The 21,114-nt window shown below is 34.7% G+C and overlaps 2 protein-coding genes across 2 annotated transcripts; both read right to left on the bottom strand.

Annotated features, from left to right (window-relative positions):
- Nucleotides 1–1,545: 1,545 nt before the first annotated feature.
- On the bottom strand, nt 1,546–5,651 carry LOC132276059 (uncharacterized). The gene is made up of 3 exons (XM_059777311.1): nt 4,558–5,651; nt 3,464–3,567; nt 1,546–2,344 (listed from the first exon to the last, which is right to left on the bottom strand). The coding sequence occupies exons 1-3, from the start codon at nt 5,428–5,430 to the stop codon at nt 1,777–1,779; spliced, it is 1,545 nt and encodes a 514-aa protein (XP_059633294.1). The 5' UTR covers nt 5,431–5,651; the 3' UTR covers nt 1,546–1,776.
- A 1,383-nt stretch (nt 5,652–7,034) lies between these two features.
- On the bottom strand, nt 7,035–18,101 carry LOC132276063 (transcription factor SRM1-like). Its single transcript, XM_059777316.1, has 2 exons — nt 17,087–18,101; nt 7,035–7,840 (listed from the first exon to the last, which is right to left on the bottom strand). The coding sequence occupies exons 1-2, from the start codon at nt 17,470–17,472 to the stop codon at nt 7,354–7,356; spliced, it is 873 nt and encodes a 290-aa protein (XP_059633299.1). The 5' UTR covers nt 17,473–18,101; the 3' UTR covers nt 7,035–7,353.
- Between the last annotated feature and the right edge of the window lie 3,013 nt (nt 18,102–21,114).

The following is a 21,114-nucleotide window of genomic DNA, read 5'->3' as shown; positions in this document are numbered from 1 at the left end:
CAATTGTTTATCACATCAGCCCAATTCCCACGTATCCCTCCCTATCTCTTCCTATTCTCTCTTTTCTCTCCACTTAATCTACCCAAACACGCTATCACCGTATCCTTTATTTTCTTTTCTCTCCTTGTCCCTCCAAATCAACCCTACCAAACACACCCTAACAATCTTAGGCAGGGCTTGATATTGCACATTGAGTCATTGACACATGGTAAGAGAATCACCACATCATTTCCACATCAGCCCAATTCCCACATAAGATCAGATAAGATTTATAAAGCGTGACTGATTGCTCGGCTTTAGAAGTATTGCCCAACTACTAACTTTAGGATGATCCAATCAAACATAAAAGGTGAGGAGGAAATTCATGGTTCTAGGTTTGGTAAGTACCTGCTGTATCAGTGTACCAAGTCTATAGAGCGCAGAGCCACGTATGCATATATAAGCTATGTATATTTTCATGTGTAGATACAACTTTTTGTTTTGAAAGTTGGAAGGGGAGTGAGGTTCTGTACATCATGTGGTTCCGAGATCAAAAATGAGAAATAATCACTTTCACACGTGCGGATAAGACTGTATATATGTGATTCTCCTTACGTTCTGCATATCAAAAAGGAAAAATAATCACTTCACACTTACAAATAAGACTGCGTACATTTAACTCTCCTCACATTCTGCATATCAAAAAGGAGAAACAATCACTTCACGCATGCAGATTCTGACTCTCCTCACATTCTGCATATCAAAAAGAGGAAATAATCACTGCATACTTGCAAATAAGAATGTTTACATCTGACTCTCCTCACATTCTACAAATCAAAAAGGGGAAATAATCACTTCACATATGCAGATAAAAGTACGTACATGATATACATCTGACTCTCCTTATATTCTACATGTCAAAAAAGAGAAAACAATCACTTCACACTTGTAAATAAGATTACGTATATCTGACTCTCCTCATATCATGTAGCTTTCAAGGGGCCAAATGGGTGGTGAGAGATTTAACCCACTAAAATATACCCTATGGTCCCATAAGCTGGAATATCCTTTCAAGATGAGGACATTGACGAAACCCATGTTTTAGGTACTAAATGCATCAGATCGGGTCAATGGCACCTCATCCTTGCGTAGGAAACAAATTTCAACCACCAACTCCATTTGGTGCCAGTGGAGAACAAACTTGTCACCTACTCAATTTAAAATGAACAAGCAACATTTAAAAGAATTTTAAACAATTATGAATTATATTCTAATTTTATAAATATTTAATTCCGGTATACATAGAAAAAAAAAAAAAAAAATTGATTTCGTGCTAGTTTAACAAACAAAATTTCCTTTTAAAAACGGGAAATAGAAAAGAACGTGAAATAAACAGAGATGTTAGTTAATCATCGGATACACTGACGTGTAATGTTTTGCTTTTTAAAAATAAAAAATAAAAAATTGTAAAACTGGGTTCAACGAAACAATCTAACACTATGGCCATGTAATGTACAGAAAACTAAAAAATGAAAAATGGAAAGCAATATCTACAATGAACACAATGTTTAGATTTTATATTGCCAAGACTTTACTGTCAGATATTTGAGTCTGAAACAAGATTTCAGCAAGAACAGTATTAAATACTCAAATCATATTTTACTGAAAATATATATAATATATACATACATAACCCTGTGGAGTTCAGAGTAGACTTGAGGGAAAAAAAAAGGGGTGAAGGGAGGGAGAGAGTACCTATCTGAAATTTTAATATTGCTCTCCTCAAAACTATTAATATCAAATGTCAATATGCATGTTCTTAATAGCATCAACGACTTTCTCCATTTGCATTGCACGACTACCCTTCACTAAAACAACATCATAACAACTTAATCTTTTAAAAATCTCAAGCACTAGGTTTTCTGCATCATGAACACACAAGATATTTCTCTTTCCGACTAAATTCAAATTTTCAGCAGCTGTCAGAAACCTCTTCCCGACAAGGGCAACTAGATCAAAACGAGCTTCACAACAGTATCTTAGTGTCGTCTCATGAAACTTTTCTTCCGTTGGACCAAGTTCTAGCATGTCCCCAAGTACTGCAACTCTTTTACCTTTGCAACCAATGCCCTTAAGCAAGTCAATGGCAGCTTTGGTGCTAGCAGGATTTGCATTGTAAGCATCATTGATTATTTTGATACCATTCTTAGCAACTTCAAGCTCGGATCTCATGTGGACGGGAAAATATCGTGATAAGGATTTCCCAACTTGAGCCAGAGAAGCCCCCAACAAAGTTGCCACAGCTGCAGCTGCACATGCATTGAGAGCCAGATGCAGACCCGGACTGGAGATCACAAATTCCACACTGAAGAAGACACCACCATGCCATTTAGAAAAGAAAATTAATAACTTAATCTACTCCTAAGTGCAAAGAAAATGTTGTTATATGTAATCAGGTCTGTGCTTATATATATTGATGAAAACTGTCAATAGACTAATAATGCAAGATGAGTTATCTTAGAAAATTCCATAAGTAAACACAAAATTAATGGTCTAAATTTAGAGAAGATTACAGACTTGGGAACTTTGGGGCCTGGTCATGAGGAAAAACCATGAACTTCAGAAAAAGAATAATTCAACAGGAGTTTCAGAAAGGATTGCAGTCCAATTTTTAGAAACAAATTTCAGTAAATCAATGAACAAAAAGAAAGTGATATGCTATAATCTTTTTACTTTTATTATCAATAAGAATCAAACCATTAACATCACTCTTTCATTTAACATGTCATGTCAGCACTTAATGAGTGTGGTACAATAGTAATACATTTCATAATTAAATAATAACTCAATTATTCACAATATAACATATTTAATCCTTGAATTTTTGAACTTTCCAAGATATGAGCAGGTCGTTGCATACGATTAATTCTAGACTGCAACAGTTTTAGTTGTTCAAAATTGATTTAAGAAACCATTCAACTATGAGTCTATGACATTGCAATTATGTGAAGGTAACCAATCGATATTCAGATTGGTATTGTCTGAGTTTCAAGACTTCCATTCATAATGTGCATTTTCATCTTCAATCAAGATTAAAATCTCAATTTCATGGTCAAATTAATAAAACTATTATCTCAATTAAAATGGGTCCAAAATTGTCCAACTGCTGGGTTTACATTCATTTCAAATATTAATCAGGACCAAATTCACTACATGAGTTATCTATAAACAAAACCATCTTCTTGAGTTAGGAAGCAGACCAACACATCCGAAGTGTGAAAGAGAGAGTTTAAAGATTAATTGAAGTAATAAACAGAAAAATGCAAAGTTTGCTTTCCATTTACAAAAAATGCAGACAGATTCTTCTAGGAAAGGTGTAACAAAATATCACGTCTTGTAAGAAGATCATTCAGTGAGGAGGAAAAGATTTTTTAAATATTACATGTCCAAAAATGCAGATAATACATGTATTGAAAGAACTCACATCTCTTTATTTCTCTCTAAAACGACTTGAACTCCAAAACCTTTATCAGTGCATTTGGCCAGAACCAACCGAACATCACAACCCATTCTCCGACCAAATAGAACCTAAAGCCAGAAAATAAATTCACCATCTATTGAATATTTAAAACAATAAAAAGAAAGGACTCTTATGAGAATAACTTTTTCTCATATTTATATAAACCAAGCTGAGAAAGCAAGGAAGGTCATTTCCACCATTAAAAGAACAAGAAAACAGAAGGCATTCATGTAACTGAAATGAGAATGTTGGGATGGATGTTAAGGAGTGCGCAGAAGAGATACTAAATCGTGATTTTTTGTTTGTAAAATATACTCCAAATCGTGAAATACTAAATTATAAATATTATAGAAGGTTAGAGATACTTGGAGTGCATTAGGATTGAGGCACTCAAAACAAGGGAAAGGAAAGGAGAAGAGAGGAGAGGTTCATTGCTTCATATTTAGTGTAAAAGTCTAAAAGATAAGCAGGGAAAAAGAAAAAGGTGGAGGTGGTGGTGGTGGTGATGGTGGTAACACTATCATTTTTTTTCTTTTTCTCTACTAATTCCTGTGATGCTTCCCTTTCCTTTCCCTCCTGTTTATCCAAGCACGCTGTAAAAACAAGAATTAAGGGCCAAAACTGGTATAACTTAAAATTTGTCATTAGGATTATTTCTTTTTATGAATTGTCACATTGTTTATATCTGTCTTGAATGGTGGCATGAATAAGAGTCACGTTGGTGTCCAAGGGTCCAGTACTGCTAGAACTCCTATTTCGAAGGTAGCACATTCAGATGGTATTGCCTTAATCAAATAACAAATAAAGATTTAACTTTCAAGTAAACTGAAAATGAAGTACCAATAAAATTGGGATCTCTAAAACATAAGTTGAACCAACTTTTCCTATGTTATAGATCTCAATTTATAAATACTTTATCTTCAATTAACTGAAAGTTAATGTTTTTACTTTACTAACAATGTGGCAGGTTTTAGCCAAACTACATGATACACTAGTACAAGATGGCACTAAATTCAAAAAATAAATCACAGTAACAATTGAATCATAGACTCACTAACCTTCTTAACTCCAACTGGAACAGGAAGGCTCATAACAAGAGGATCATCAGCATTCAAAACACACACATCCCCGGGCTTCGCCTCAGCTAAAATCTCACCTTTCGCCATTGAAACCTCTTGTAAACTCGAAAAGTTCTCCAAATGTGAAGCACCCACATTCAAAATCACTCTAATCGACGGCCTGCACATCCTTGCAAGCTCCAAAATCTCTCCTTTCCCACTTATTCCCAGCTCCAGAACCACAAACCTCGCATTCTGAGGAATCCCAATTAAAGACAAAGCCACTCCAATCTGATTGTTCCAATTCCCGGGAGACTGGTGAACCGGGCCGAGGCATTCAAGAGCCAATGCTGTCATTGCTCTTGTAGTTGTCTTACCTACACTTCCTGTTAAGCCTATCAAACAATCACCAAACCTGTTCCTCGCATACATTGCCATATTCTCCAACGAAATCAAGGTACTACCATGAACTTGTACAAAACCCTTGTCCCACTTCTCGCAAACCCTGTTACCAATGACTCCAACGCATCCCTTGGTGTACAATTCAGGGGTTATGAAGTGGTGGGCATCGAAGTTTTTGCCAGAAATTGGGAAGAACCATTGGCCAGGTTTGAGAGTTCTGGTATCTGTAGAGATGGTTCCTGGAGGACCCCATTTTAGAGTTGTGCCATTCACAGCTTCGGCTATCTCAGAGACAGTCCAAATCGGTGAATTGGTCGAATAGTTGTTGTTGTTGTTGTTGTTGCTAAGATTGAAGATGTTATTGGTAGTGAAAACCCTAACCCTAACCCCTGTTGGAGGATGCATAGTGAAAAAGGTAGGTGACCTGGAGGTTGTGAGTTGCTGAGGAAAGTGAATAGGCGTTGCAGCCATTGATTTTTCATAACCCAATTGGATTTGGGATGCAATGTACCAGATTGAATTGGAATGCTCAATGCTGATACAGTGTGTGTGTGTGTGTGTGTGTGAGAGAGAGAGAGAGAGAGAGAGTAGAGACTCGTTTCAGGGGTTCAGAGAGATGACTCCTATTGTTTATTCCCTCTACTTCTCCATTTGAGAAACTCAATGAAGTAACTGGGCCACTGGGGCTGTGTTTGGCACGACAATAAACGTAAGGATAACATTAATTACGACAAAAATAAATAAAAAATAAAAAATAATACTGTAATAATCTCTTATCATGTTTAGTTAATTAATAAATAAAAAGAAAAAGAGTGATAAATTAAACACTAATGTTGTTTGGAGGAAGTAAGAAAAAAGAAAATAAAACTATTTTAAAATTTTACTATTAGACCTTTTCATATTTGAAGGACAAATATATATAAAAGAAATGATAAGCAAATTTAATGTTTATGCATAACACTATTCAAAGTCGAAGTGATAATTTTAAAAACAAAGAAATGATTAAAAAAAAAAAAATCCTAAAGACTCGTATGGTATTTTGATTGTTTTTATAGACAAAATTGATATTAAATTATTTTTATTAAACTTTGTAGTTCTTTTCTTTTATTTCCTCTCATTTTTTAAGGATAATAAAACCTACAAATCATGTATAATTTCTATCCCTCCACGTCCCTCTATTTATTTATTTTTTCTTATATCATTTTCATTCTTTACTTTTCTTTTTCCTTTTATTTCTTTCCGATAAAAAAAAAAAGAGAAAAAGTTTACCAGAATTAACATGAGACGAACTTATTAGAAATGGACTTTAAAAGTTAAATATTATAAAGAAGTTTGCTCGTAACATAAAAGAATAGAATAAAAAAGAGAATTTGTGTCCAGATATGAATAGTTTTATTGCATTAGAAAAGACTATACATAAAAAAGAGAATTTGTGTCAAGATATATGAATAGACACTAGATAGCTATATTATGACCATACTACGAACATCCCCTATTTAGTGAATTATGTTGGAGCAAGGTTAACGGTTCGAGTGTATAAAAAGGCGTTTAATTTGCATAGAAAGTAAGAAACAAAAAGAATTTAACGAAACTAACATGAGAAAAATTAAACGTTGTAGGAAATTGACTTTTAATAGAAAAGAACATAATGAAAAAGGTGAATTTGTGTCAACTCCATTTATGCGAGATTAAGATAGTAGTAATGATGATGAATAAAATTTGTGCAATAAAATCATCTGGCAAGCCGAAGAAAGCACCATTACTGCCATAGAGACATAGATAGCTGTTAAATTGCATGTTCAAAAGGAAAAACATTTCAACAAATTTTTGAAGGAGAGAAGTGTCGTCTGCAATCAATATTAAGATAACCCACCAACGGAGTTGATAACCCTAAAAACAAAAACAAAAAACAAAACAAAAACAAAAAACAAAAACAAGAAGAAGAAGAACACCACCTATCATCCCAGATCACCTATAATTAAGTTGTCAATTAAGTCACCTATTATCCCAGTAAATGAAAAAAACCGATACTCTGAGGATTATTTAAACAACTCATAGCACCTACAAAAAAAAAAGAAGAAGAAGAAAGATCAAGAGCTCTTTACAACTATTGCCAAAAGATTACTTCAACAAATGAAATGTATATAGAACCAAAAGAAATTAGAATCTGTCCTACCCCTAAACAGTGCCACATCACCCGTGGCTGCCTATACAGATGCATGCAGTTTCTCCTATGGCTTATTCAAATTTGATGAGAGAATTTGGATGTGCGTCTCATAGGCAGCTTCAGTCTACACATAAGCAACATTATTCTGGTTCAAGTTGAGGATAACACCCAATAATACCCAATGAACATGAGCTGTATAGTCTTTTGGCCTGCAAATACACGGCGCATTACCTATGGGCAGATGTGTGTGACATTGGATATGCCATGGAACCCATGTTCACCGGGGCACCGGAAACCATTGCTCCTGGATATGGAGCTCCAACACCATATGCCAAGTGTGCTGGTGGAGGAAGATTCACTGGTGTGCCAACTGCTGGTCCTCCTATTGGTTGCCCTATACTCGTTCCACCATACATGCCGAGAGCAGTTGGCCCTTGAGGAGACTGCTTGTTTGATTTGCTAGACGAACCTCCCGCAGCAGAACCATTTGTTTGACCAGTAATTGGTCCTTGGGGCACCGAAATGTCCTCACCACTAATACTGGTGATATCGTGAATGCTTGATCGCCTTCTATCCTTATTCATAGAATTTAAACGAATGAAGTACTTCTGTGCATGGCTCGCCACTTGCGTAGGTGTTCTCGTCACCACAAAATGTCGGGATATACTTCGCCAATCACCTTTCCCATATTTTTCCAAACCGAGAAGAAATAACCTGCATTGTCGAAGGATAGAAACAATTTACAATTAAAAAAGAAAATAAGAAAAAAGAAGGAAGAACTCTATGACACTCTTAAGAGCAATTAAAACACCCTGACAAAAAAAAAAAAAGGAAGCATTTAAAACAGAGCAAGTATATGCAGTACTGGATGAAAACATAAAAAAGTGGATGACATTTAGCATCCACAAAGATTGCATTCCTTTTTCTTCTAAGTAATAAACGTGAACTGATCCAAGAACAGGCATATAATGACATAAAAGACAGCACTAGCAGTGTGCTGCTAATATTTCAAGTCAGATTATTACCTATTGGTAAAGCCAAAGAGGGTACTTAGTGGTCCCTGAGGCATTGGGAGGGATGGACTGGATAAAGAACCTTTGACATTAGTTGCACAAAATGACTACCTTCAGGATTCGAACCCGCATGCTCAAACATTTTTATAGTGCATCAAGCAATGACCCTATCGTACGTTTTTTTTTTTTGGGTCAGATGATGTCAGTACAAACTATCATGCATTGATGATGCATCCTTGTTGTAGCTTGTAGTCGATCTTACTACAAGTGTTCCAAAGAACCTCCGGAGACTTTTACATAAATAGGGTGAAAAAACCACTTGTCAAATTAAGTATGTTATCTCCAAATAAAGAGAAAACAATGAACAAACGATAACAACAAAAGAATATCGTGCAGAAACTTTTCAGAAAGTAAGCTTACCTGGATACTAACTTAACCTAACCAAAAACTTATAATCTACCAAGTAGATTATTTAATGTAATAAAAGTGTCTGAACAACCAAGTGACCATTATAAGCTCAAAGAAATCAAAATTAGTTGCAATTGAAGAGAACGGAATAATTAGGAGAGAAAGGTGATAAAATGGTGGTGACGTACTTTTCTTATTTCCCTCTTCTATAAGGGAGAACCAAGTTTCTTCTGAAGGTCTTTTAAAGACACCCTAGTAGGGGGATAGCTTAAGTTATCTACTAAGGACTTCTCTTACAGTGGATACTATCATAACCCTTACCCCTCTTCTTCCAGCTCTGATACACCTCCGGAGGCTATTAGGGGGGTGACATTTCTAAATCAAGTTTTAATGGCTTTAACCAATCCTAGTGACTAATATCTCAAATCCTCGGCAGCCGAATCCAATAGGGGCAGCAACTACAGAATCCATTCTTGCCTTCATGAACCTAATAATCCGACAATTTTCCCCGTATGGTGTTACCGTTGCAGTGTAGTTTTAGAATACCTACCATCCTCCCCACCGTTTTTGCAGGAGACTGATTTTGTGTCTTTTGACTAGGAGGCAACGGCTGTAGTATCACAAGTCCCACCACGTAGGGTGCAGACAGCCACCAACTTACATCCATTAATGACAGCCGTCTTGTACTGATAGGTTTGTTAAAGAACATATCTAAGCGAATAAAAAAGGTAAGAAATCATTTGGAGAAGTCGCGAAGCTCTAAGAAGAGAAGTAGAAGAACAAAGAATAAGAGTAGGAAAGAGGATAAGAAAGAGAAAGGGGATAGATATAGGAATATAGAGAATGTAATGTTTTTGATTTTGATATATATATATATATTGTGGAGAGAAAAATTAAAGAAAAGTCAAAGTGGAAGTGGGACCTACCACTAATGCACTTAAAGGCTTAAGGCCACATTTTTTTTTTTTAGTTTCATTTCCTCTCTCCCGGCAGTGCACTCTTTTCCTCTCTTTTCTTCTCTTTTTCTTTTTTCCTTTCTCCACAATTTCAAGCTTCAATTCCTCCCTCATTTGTGGGAATTTTTGGGTGCCATTTGCAACAAATCGAAGAGCTCAGCCTCAGCGAGATCTTCACGTCTGCACAAACAATTTCAACTTTTGGCCTCCCCTAGGATTTCGAATTTGAGACCCATTTTGAGGGTTTTTCTACAAATTTGAGGTAGGGGTGTTCTAATGCATAAATTCTTGTACTTTTGTGAGTTTTCTTTCTTAATTTGATGTTAAGCATGCTCAATTTGTATAATCTTTGCAAGGATTGTTTAGATGTTGGATATGGAACACATGACTACTTGTTAATTGTTGTGTAGAGATTATATATTCCTACATGAAGTTATATTCATGTCTTAAATGCTTACCATGTTAAATTGATGATTGATTGAAAGCATGAGTTATGTGTTTTAGAAATTTATGTGGGGTAGTATGTGTAAAAAAATTTATTGTTTTTTTTTTCTTTGATAAGTAAGAATTTATTGAAAACACTCAAAAGATGAGCGGAACCCAAAGAAACACAAGGGCCAAAAGGCGCCTCAAACCTTCAAAGAAGCCAAAAAAACAATAATCTCCTCAATAGATCTACAATCTCTCCCTGAGACCCAACAAAAAAGAGTGGAAATAATAAAGAACTTAAAATTTTATTGTTAAGTTAATGATTTGAAACATGGAACATTCTTGCATCCATCGGGAAGAGAAAAGGGAAAAATATTTTCAATACAAATGAAATAAATTTTTGGAAAAGTATTTCTAAAAGTGTTTGCGAAAACCGAACGCCTAAGAGGTGCCTAGTGGTCCATGTTGTTAGTGTAGTCTAAAAGGGAGTATGGTTGAGCTAACTAGGCCGGATGCGACGCCTTGGAGGTGCCTTGTGGTTGTGGATAGTTAGTCAACCCTCCATTCGTGATGCCTTGGAGGTGCTTTGGGTCGGATTACACTAACGGTTTGGAAGTTGAAACGAAAATGTTTCGGAAATGGGGAACGACATTTGCATAACATTGCACTTCATGACATTGTGGGAAATTTGTGATTGGTTGACATTTGCTACACACTTATTGTTGTGGTTGAGAATATGTACTCCCATGGTATGACCCCGTTCCTTTTTATCCATTCTTTGTGTGAAATTTACGGGGATATAAGAAGTGTGTCTTAGACGCTTCATACTGAGCTTATGTTCACCCCATTATTTTTAACATTTTTCAGGATACGAAAAAGAGGTGGCGGACGACGATCCACCACAAGTTTAGACGAGATTGGAGATATATTTTATTTGGCTATCTTTTGTATTAGAACTCTAATAGTTTATAAATTTAATCTTAACTATTTTATGAAACTTTAGTTTAATTGGTATAATATTGTAAGCTATGGATTTTTAAATTTTAGTTACATTTATGGACTGTAACTTGATGTAACTAAGGTGTGTTCCTTGTTGGATGAGATGGAGGAACGGGACATTTTATATGAATGTAATCATTTTGGGAATGTTATATAATAATTGTATTGTGCGTTGGGACAGGATAGGTTACTTTTAAGCTCAGTGAGGCCATTGTATTTTTTTATATATTTCAACAGGTTGTAGAGGGACTTTTTTTGCGAAGGTCATGCCGAAATTTTATATTTTTTATTATTATTATTTTGGTATCTTTTTGGGTCGTTACAAATTTGGTATCAGAGCATTTTCTTAAAATTTTTGGGGCGTGACAAAATGGTATCAGAGCATTTTGTTAGAATTTTCGGGTCGTGACATAATGGTATCAGAGCATTTTGTTAGAATTTTCGGGTCGTGACAAAATGGTATCAGAGCATTTTGTTAGAATTTTCGGGTTGTGACAGAGAAGAAGAGAAAAGATATGTACATATATATATATATATGGAGAGAGAGAGCAATAAAAGAGGGGATAACCACCAATCACCATGAAAGCGCCTTTCACTTTCAAGTAAGCGAAGCGAGGAGACCAAAGCTAAAAGCAAGTAAAGCCACATATAGGACATGCCCCTACTGAATTAGTTGACCTTTCTCCAAATGATTCCATTCATGATTCAAGGGATAGGTAAATACCTGGTCAACTGTTCTGGTCAGCTGGCATTCGTCCAATTTATTAGCATCCTCTTCAAGGAGACATAACAAGATATATACAGCAAACTCTATAAATGTTATGTTCCTAATCATCGATTTCTTAGTTATGTATCACCATCTAATGTTATCCTAAATTCCACATTGCTGAGTCATTTAAATTTCCATGTGTATTACATGTGACTACTTGATTATGACTTTTGTGGAAGTGGAAACACCCCCACATTATAAGATATAAATAAACCGACATAATATGACTAAAGATAATAAAATTAAAAGTAAAATAAAATTTAAAAAATAAAAATAAATATGTCCTAATTAGTAAGATAGATCAGTAGGCTATAGTAACTCAGATTTGGTTTTTCCCCTGCATATATCTATAATATTGTCCAATAATTTTTTACACAGATTTAAAATTCCAATCAAGTCTGGGAGCATGATCCAAACATCCATAACTATTTTGGAGTTGAACTAAAAAGAAAATCAAGAAAGAAATTGGGGAAAGGCGGACCACTCCACAAAAGATCAGACCATAACATGATACTTGACTGTCTCGCGGAAAGGATGAATCAATCAGGAGATGAAGTTTTAACATCCCTTCTCACATTTGCTTACAATATAAAATGCTAGAAAGACTCGTTCCTCTGGCAATTTCTTCAGCCACACACTGATTTGCATAAAAGGCCAAAAGTGTTCTCTTCCAAAGATCCCATTTCCAGTGTTGTAACAATGTTTCTCTGTTGTCTCTTATAATATACTTTGGGCACATTGTAAAGATCCCAAGTGAATTCTTGCCATCTGAGTAATATAATTCATTTATTTAAAATGACTTCCAGTATTTAGCACCTCAAAGCCCTTTAGGAAATGTTGTCAGGAACAAATGAGTGTAGAAGCCCTAGGAATGAGGAAGAATTTTTGACTTAGCCACAAAAGGCAGTACCCAGCAGAAAGGCAATAGCTTCAAGGAGATCTATATCCAGTGCATGGGTCTTAAGGCTACCACAATCAGAACCATCCTCTCCATTGCATCTTATTAGAACTGACGTATTAACAACTACAGTTCAAACACTCCTTGCTTCCATAAAGTACCAGGGGCAAGTGACTTTACCTTAGATCAGTCTTTAAATTTCCCAACCAAGAAGGGAAAAAAATTAAAAGAAAGGTCAGTCCTCTTTGTGCACTCCATCCCCATGCTTTTGATTGTTATTAAAAGCCTCTTTTCCGGCCATAATTTTAAGTGAAGTAAAGATGACATTTTCTTTTGCATCTTCAACTGGCAATGTCAATTCAATTCCACATGTCTACGTTCTCTTGTTCTTATAAGTAATTCCACATGTCCATATTGGTGCAGAATGAACATCAGATATGACAACTCTTATTCAAGATGTCATATTGGACTACTGTTTTTTCATTAAGAACTTGGGGAATAATTTAATCACTATTAGTTTGCATTAAGGCCACCATAAAAGATGCTTGCTCTATTTACCCACACAAACAAGCTTTGGAGCTAGTTTTGTTGGCTTGATCAACACTAAGGCTACGTTTGTTTGAGCATAAAATATTTTCTGTGTTTTCTGGTGTTTGGTTGTCATAATATACTTATGAAGAAAAAAAAAAATATTAAAACCTAACAAAAATAACTTATTCATCAATTATCGGCAAACTATTTTATACGCCCCACCCGACGGACTCGGCCTAGACCTTTGCCATATACTAAATAAAAATAAAAGAAAATATTTTACCTGAAAAAAGAAAATATTTTCCAAGGAAACTATTTTACGTCGAAACAAACGGAGCCTAATAGCTTAATCTTTTACAAAATTTGATACTTTACATGGTACCAGAGCATGTAAGTTCGTAGGCTCGAATCTCACCATCCCATAAATTATGATGCTGCACATGTTAGCCCCACTAATTGGGGATAGTTTGGCATTACATGACAGGACATATTAGAAAACATTAAGTAGTAAAGTTAAACACTCTATAAGAACTTAAACTTTAAAGAGTTGGTGTTAGAGGAGGAAACTTTAATGAAGGAACAAAACATGGGAAGTTGGAAAAATGCAGGTGGAGAAACTTAACCCAAGAACTCCTACAACTAAGTCTTTGATATCCTGATAGACTACCAGTTACGCAAAATCTTAAACTTTAGAAAGAGTTGCTTTATTTAACAATTCAACATCACTCATGGTGTAGAATATCCGTCCTTTGCATCCACGGCTGCTTCCATATTCAAACAACAAAATAGCTGGTTTTCGTTGATGCAAACCGCTCTCTCCCTCCTCCTCTTGTAAAATCCTTCATTCAAACTAAACAGGTTACGACCTAGGAGTATAGGACTAGGGTTGGACATACAGATGAAACGGGATTGAAACCCTTAGTACATGTATATTGTCAGAATGAGTTAAAGTTCTATACCACCTAAATCTGGCAAAATTTCCCTTTTCGGCTAGTAAAAGTTATTTGGTATGCACCATGTGTCCTTTTCAATTAATATATCCTCTTAAATTAAGATGTTGATTCTATAATTATCCCTATCAAAAATAAGCTTGAAATATGTATCGATGCAATAAGCTGCAATTCAGGGTATGGTTCTCTGACATTAAAATGGGGGAGAAATGTAGAAGCATATGAATAACTAAATAAAACATCAATAATAGAAGTGTATGGCTTTGTTAGTCAACTTTATTTCAAGCTTTAGCTTCTGCACTAAAATTACTATGAGCTTAAGCCACAGTTAGCTTGGGAACAATATATCTGCTAAAAGGAAATCTATAACGACACTTGAAAACACAAGAATCCAAACACATGGCAATAATGACCAAAACAGCAATCGGCAAAAGTTATGATAAAACTTGACCATAGCCAACAAAGCTGGAACCAAGCAAGAGAGTCACTAGCAAAATCTAGCAGCAGCAACCATTAAAAAGAAACCTTTCATATTATTTCTTTCATCATCTTAAGAAGAATGAATTATATCATGCAGCATATCTGTGTAGCAATGAGAAATTGCTTTTGGCTTTTATTGCTGGATTAAGGTGCGTTTGACAAATGAGATTCAGGCTTAATTTTGGAGATCCAGCACCTTAAAATATTTCATTCTTCGAGGTTGCCAAGCCATTGTCGTCGTAATCACCTTTTCTTTATCACATATGAATGGGATCAACCATATGAATTCTATTTTCCCATTCTATTCTATTACGCACCATTTATTCTCTGATATTTTGTTTTTTAAATTCATTTCTAATTACTTAATCACAATTTAGTTTTGGTTAGCTTTGTTACGTCTTACCTTCTATGAGAAGTAATCTTCCTTTTCTCACTGGTGCTTCAGTGGGGCTACGTTGTATGTGTCTATACCGCTTAAGTCTGTTTTCACTTATTTTGTCACTAATAGCTGATTCCTAATATCTATCACACTTTAATTAGTAAACCTATCTCTTCTAGCCAGTCCTATCATCCATCTCATCATTCTCATTTTAGCTACATGAATACCTTTTTCTTGTTTCTTTTTAAATGCCCAGAATTGAACCCCATATAAGAAAGATAGCCTAATAACCATCCTATAAAATTTTCGTTTTTAACTTATTTGATATTTTTTTCACATAAAATACCAATAGCATGTCTCCATTTTCTCCATCCTAATCCAATCCAACTGGTAATATGATCATCTATCTCCCCGTTTTTTGTATTATTGATCATGTGTATCAATAATAATTATTATGAGTAATCCTTCGATCATGAATTGTTATTGTTGCATTATCACTTTCTAAGGCTTAAATGAATTTACAATTTTCAAACTATGTACAGATAGTTCCATCCGTTCAGATGTCCTCTTTCTCTTGAATCAAGGATACCACATGAGACTAAGGTAACATATTACACTTTCTTGATGCTGTACCTAGGGCAACCTCCTCTAACTCCACGCATAGTCCACACATCCCCAAACAAGGAAAACATAAGGCCCCAAAGCTCTTCCACCACATTATAATGCAACAGAAATGATTATGATCCAACAGAAATGACTCCTTGTCATTCCCTTTGCTCATACAACACTAGTCAACCATCCTATGACCTATTTGCCCCACATTGTTAATATAAAGAGTAGCATCTGGAGAAGCCATCCACACCAAAAAGGCACCTTAGAAGAGAACACCGCCACTGTTCTCCTGGACAGTGGCAGATAGAATGATCGACCAATGAACACCCCACTTCTAGACGTTTTTCCATCTAATTCTAAATTCTGATCAAATCCTGTATCTCTCCTAAAACCTGAGACTCCTGGAGCATCAACGTGAAAGCTACCAAATCCAGTTTCCAGCCCTAGAAATTTCCCGAAAACCACTAATCCCCATTGAGGAAACCAATACAATTAATTTGACGGCCAGAACGTTGTGTTCCAGACAGTTACAATTGTCATGATAGAGGTATTTAAGATCCACGTTCCCTCCCCTTTTCCCCTGGTGTAAATATTCAAAATCATATCATTGACTATGACCGCAACCCTGAGAATAAAATGTTTTCTACAGACTGCAGATAAAAGTTACAGTACAACACTAAACCAAATTAGGCTAGACGGCAGTCCAGTAGCGTAATGACACAAACAGTAACCACATGCAGACTCCTGCTTGGAGCACATCTTTTGTTCTTTCCACTGCTTGAAGTGATTGTTACGACCACGAAGAAACGACAAATCCCAACCACAACAGAACTACCAAGGATGAAAAAAAGGAGGCCAGACTCAAACTGTGCTAAAACACATGTTGGAAAGCATGACCTAGAAATAATTTTAGAACAAGTAGAATCTATGAGAGAATAAGGACTCAAATAGTAACCAAATAATAGATAGAATCTTCCTTTTCTCACTCACACATGACAAACAAACAAACAAGGGACAAGATTCTATTGCAGGTGCAATGATTTCTCTTCCAATGATAAACATTCAATCCACATTATTATCACTTGAATCAAACCAAATTGTTAGATCATACTAGGGATTTGGCAAAAGCATTCAGCAGCCATACTATGAAGAGGGACGTCGTGCAGAAAATCACCATTTAATGCAACTTAAAAGCCATAATCACTAACCATTTAATTGTTTCGAAAAGCACAGACTAATATATATATGCACACACGAATTTACACATAAACGAAGTTGTAATTCTAAACCAATTCTTATGACAAGAATCCATAAGTAACACCTTTAGAAAATAAAGAAAGATATCAACCAACAACCTCAGAGCATACTATATTTTTATCAAGTTGAAACAGGATCCATTAATCACTAATGTAAAGAGGTGGCATCCATGTTTTTTTTTGATAAGTAATAATAAATTAAAAAGGCGTTCAATAGGGGAACGCGTCCCGTAAGGTGGCATCCATATTTAAAAAGGAATTGCAATGATAAAGAACTCACTTGTGCTCTTCCTCTGTCCAAGCAATCCCTTTGCGGCGCTCCTGATCTGACCTTGAAGTCTTGCCTCCATGATTGGAATCACTATTCAATTGCCCAGAATGCCCACTCTTCTTACCAGTTCCTTCATCACCAGCATGACTTGTCGAACCGTCAGAGGAGGAATTATAGGGAGGCAGAGGTACACAGCCAGAATCGATCCGGTTAACATCATCAACTAAGAGCTCATAGTGATCCTTAATCTCTTCCAAAGATTTCCCTGGAACATCCGCGGCTATTTTCTCCCACCGATTAGAAGAATCCTCCGGATAAGTTGCCAAGGCATTCTCAAATGCCTTATCCTGGTCTCTACTCCACGCGGAGCTATCGTCCGATTTATCAGCTGACATTTACACTTGCTAGAGGTGTTATGGTGTGCTTCAGCAACAGGAAGAACCCGAAAATGAACCTACAAGAGTACTCCAAATTCTAACCTAAAATACCCATTTCCATGGCCATGGAATTCTACATAATAATTCTAGAAATTGGGATCTGAACAATTTCTACAAAAGAGGTGACTGGTTAATTTGTAGGCTAAAATTATGGGAAGCAGATTTGTCAGACCAGAGAGCTAGTAAGAACAGAAAGAGACAGACACCAAAAGTAGCCAAGTGAGCTGCACCTTCAGATAAGTATCACAAAAATAAACCAGAGGACAACAAATGATGAAATTCAATGAAGATTTACAACCCCAATTCAAAAACTGGATACTTGTGAAATGCAGACCGTATTTATGAAGAAAAGCAACTAGTTCAGTGAGAACATGGGAAATATCTGAAACCCATAAAATCAAAAGATGCAGTAAAATGGGAGTTTGGAACAAGAAATGAACCAAAAATTTAAGGCGACGGTGAATTCAATTCAATTCACAATTAGGGTTTTTTGGATTGTGAGATGCAAAAGAGAGCACAATGAAACCAAACAAGGAAGAAAGACACAGCAGTCTTGATTGGATAAAAAGAGTACTCGAATTACCATTTCTGATTCCAACAAAAACCCAATAAGTTAAAACCAAAAGTCCTCATTGATAACAACAGTTATGACAGCACAGGCCCACAGAAACCATTTTTTCTACCAAACTTTTTTGTACTGAGCCCTCTATTTGCTCTCTTCTGCAAATTAACCAGACAGTGAAAACAGCAACACCTAACATCAACAAAACATCAATAAACAACAATCAATTGCAGTAAAAATTCAATTTTTCTTATACCCAAAAAATGTAAAAGACTGTAATACAACCAAATATATCTTACCTTTGGGGTCAGCTTCATACAATAATCGTCCAAAAATTTTGAAATGTCTTCAGAAATTAACCAAAATCTCTGAAACTTTCTTTCAAAATTTGAAATTTTAATCCCACCAATGAGATTTTGGTTTCCAACTACAATGGACAGAAGTGAAAACCCATCTCAATAAACCCCTCGTCCTTCTCAATGAACGAAACCGCACAAGTGAATAAAGCTTCTATCATCGTAATAAACGAATGCCCTTTTTTTTTTCTTTTTTCTTTTTTTGTCTTCTTCTTCTTTTTTCCGAAATTCAAGCAATGGCCCACTTTTTCTCAGTACACAGAAAGTCAAAACAAGTGTTCTCTATTTTGTCAATAGAGCTATATTAAAAGAGTGTCACTGATTTCTTTATTTTTTATTATAAAAAAAAAAAGGTTGAGGACTGATTTTAGAGCTTGAAATTTCTATAATGGGTTAAGAGTCAGTTTGGATAAAAGTAATAGTAAAAAAAAAAGTGAAGTAAATTTTTATTATAGAAATATTTTTTAAAAATATAAATTACTATTTTATACAAGTAGCGTGAAATGCGTGAAACTTAAGTTTTTATAAAAATTGAAATAAAATTACAAAATTAATTTTAAGAGAATCGACTATTGTGAAAATTTCATTTTCCTAATATCCGAATTTATTAAATGTTTTTTTAAAAAAAAAATCATTCTTTCTTACTTTATATATTGTGTTAAAAATTTCTGACTGACTTAAAAGTAGTTTTTTACTTACTAAATATAAATATATATATATATATTGTAGGTGGAAAATAAGGATTTTGCTAATCATTTCTTATTTTTAGAATTTTGATTGGGCTGTGCTAGAATTTCAGAATGATTATTCATAATTATTATAATTTTGCAGGGTGAGCCTTTATGAAAAAATGAACTTTCTACAAATAGCAACCTAATTGTATTAGGCAAGTCCATTTTCAGCTCCATCCAAAATAGAAAATGTTCTGCATTAAAATTATAGAAATTTTTGTTGTAAATCAAATTTTTCTGTAAACGAACAAACATTAAAATTATAGAAAGTTTTTATTTTGAATTTTGTTTTTTGTCAAAATGTTTAAAATGAATTATTTAAGGAAAAATTCTCTGTAATAATTCTTTTAGACAGCGCAGCAGATAAACATTACTTTAGCTAATTCAGTGAAATTTGGATATGATATAGTCAAATTGGTTATAAAGAGGTTCCCAGTGGACCCATCTCAATTTGTCATATTTACAATTGACACGCATCAATTTAATATTCAAAATAAATGCACAAACAAAGTAAATACCAAAAATATAACTTTCAATAATAAAAAACCAAATCTAGCCCATAAATAATTAATGTTTTCAAACATTAATCAATAACTTAATTAGTAACGTGTTCACGAACTACACCGGTATTCGATCTCAGAAATTACGGTCGGAATATCCCCTGAGACGACCTAGCATTCTAAGTGCTGGGCTTAATAGTGAAATGAGGGGTTCGATTTGGGTTGGGTTCTCGAATGGCTCGGTTTTGGACTAGTATCATGGCCTTCTTGGACATGTAATTTAGGTTCACGTTTGTGAGCTTTAAGGGGCTCATGCGAGTGTGGGTTTGCTTTATCTTTGTTGCTTGAGAGTGATTCCTAAAGAATTGGGCTTTGGAATCTAAGATCATTTAAAATGTGATACAAAAACTACAAGCCTCTACTCTCTTTTCTTTTCATTCCTTTTTAATTTATATATATATATATATATATATATAATAGGACATAAAAAACAAGGGTCTTATGATAAATAAAAAAACTTTAAAAATTTGAAAACATGGTTCAAAAGGTAATAATTGTTTGTGTCACACATAAAAACTCTAATCTTGTTAGCCTACATTAAACTAGACCAATGTATGTGAGAGTCCTAAATCTACATCTATAGGATATTTTTTATTTTTATCCACACATTTTTATTACATAATTAATCACATATTTAATATCTTTCAATTTCTATTGGGCTGTTGTTTATTTACTTGTATATTAATAAAATTAATTTAAATAAGTTTTCATACTAAGAGTTTCTCTTAGAAAAATAAGGTTTTAAAAACAATGTTTCAATTTGAAATCTAGTAATATTTCCTCTACGTACTTTTCAAAGTGGACAGTGAGGGTTCAAGTTCTTCCATAACTTGCCAAGAGATAAATTAATTAATTAATTAAAAATTATCCTAAAAATAAAAATAAAAATAAAAAAAGTAGTCTTTTTCCATACTCAAGAGTTGAACTGACGTAGAAATACAAGAATTTTAGCTAGAGAATCATTAAAGGAAAACACTGATTCCAATTTTAAAGCTATACTTTTTATTATTATTATTATTATTTTAACTTGAAAGCTATACTAATTTAACATCTACTGGAAAAGGGTTTCAATCCTAAAGTCATCCTAGAAAAACATGCAGGGTGTCAAATTTGAGCTTTACCTAGCAAAAACTAGGCTTCTGGTTAGAGCTTTAGTTGAAAATTAGGGTTTCAATATGAAATTGGGTCCATATAAAGCTAGGTTTCTAGCTTGAAGTTTAGTTGAAGGACAAGGTTTCAATCGCAAAGCTAACTCAAGGAAACAAAAGTTTCTGGTTAGGAGTTTAGTTGAAAAACAATACTTCAAAAATAATGACCGTAATGAAAAAGTTGAGGGTTCAAGTCCTACCAAAACTATGTGAATAATGAGTATTTGTGTTTATCTGAAAAAT

Source organism: Cornus florida, unplaced genomic scaffold (assembly GCF_030987335.1).
Source record: "Cornus florida cultivar Cherokee Brave unplaced genomic scaffold, ASM3098733v1 CherokeeBrave_3.0.0_Hap2_Chr10, whole genome shotgun sequence".
In the NCBI taxonomy this organism is placed as follows: Eukaryota; Viridiplantae; Streptophyta; class Magnoliopsida; order Cornales; family Cornaceae; genus Cornus; species Cornus florida.
The sequence above is the reverse complement of the archived record's forward strand: the minus strand, read 5'-3'. Positions and strand labels throughout refer to the sequence as shown.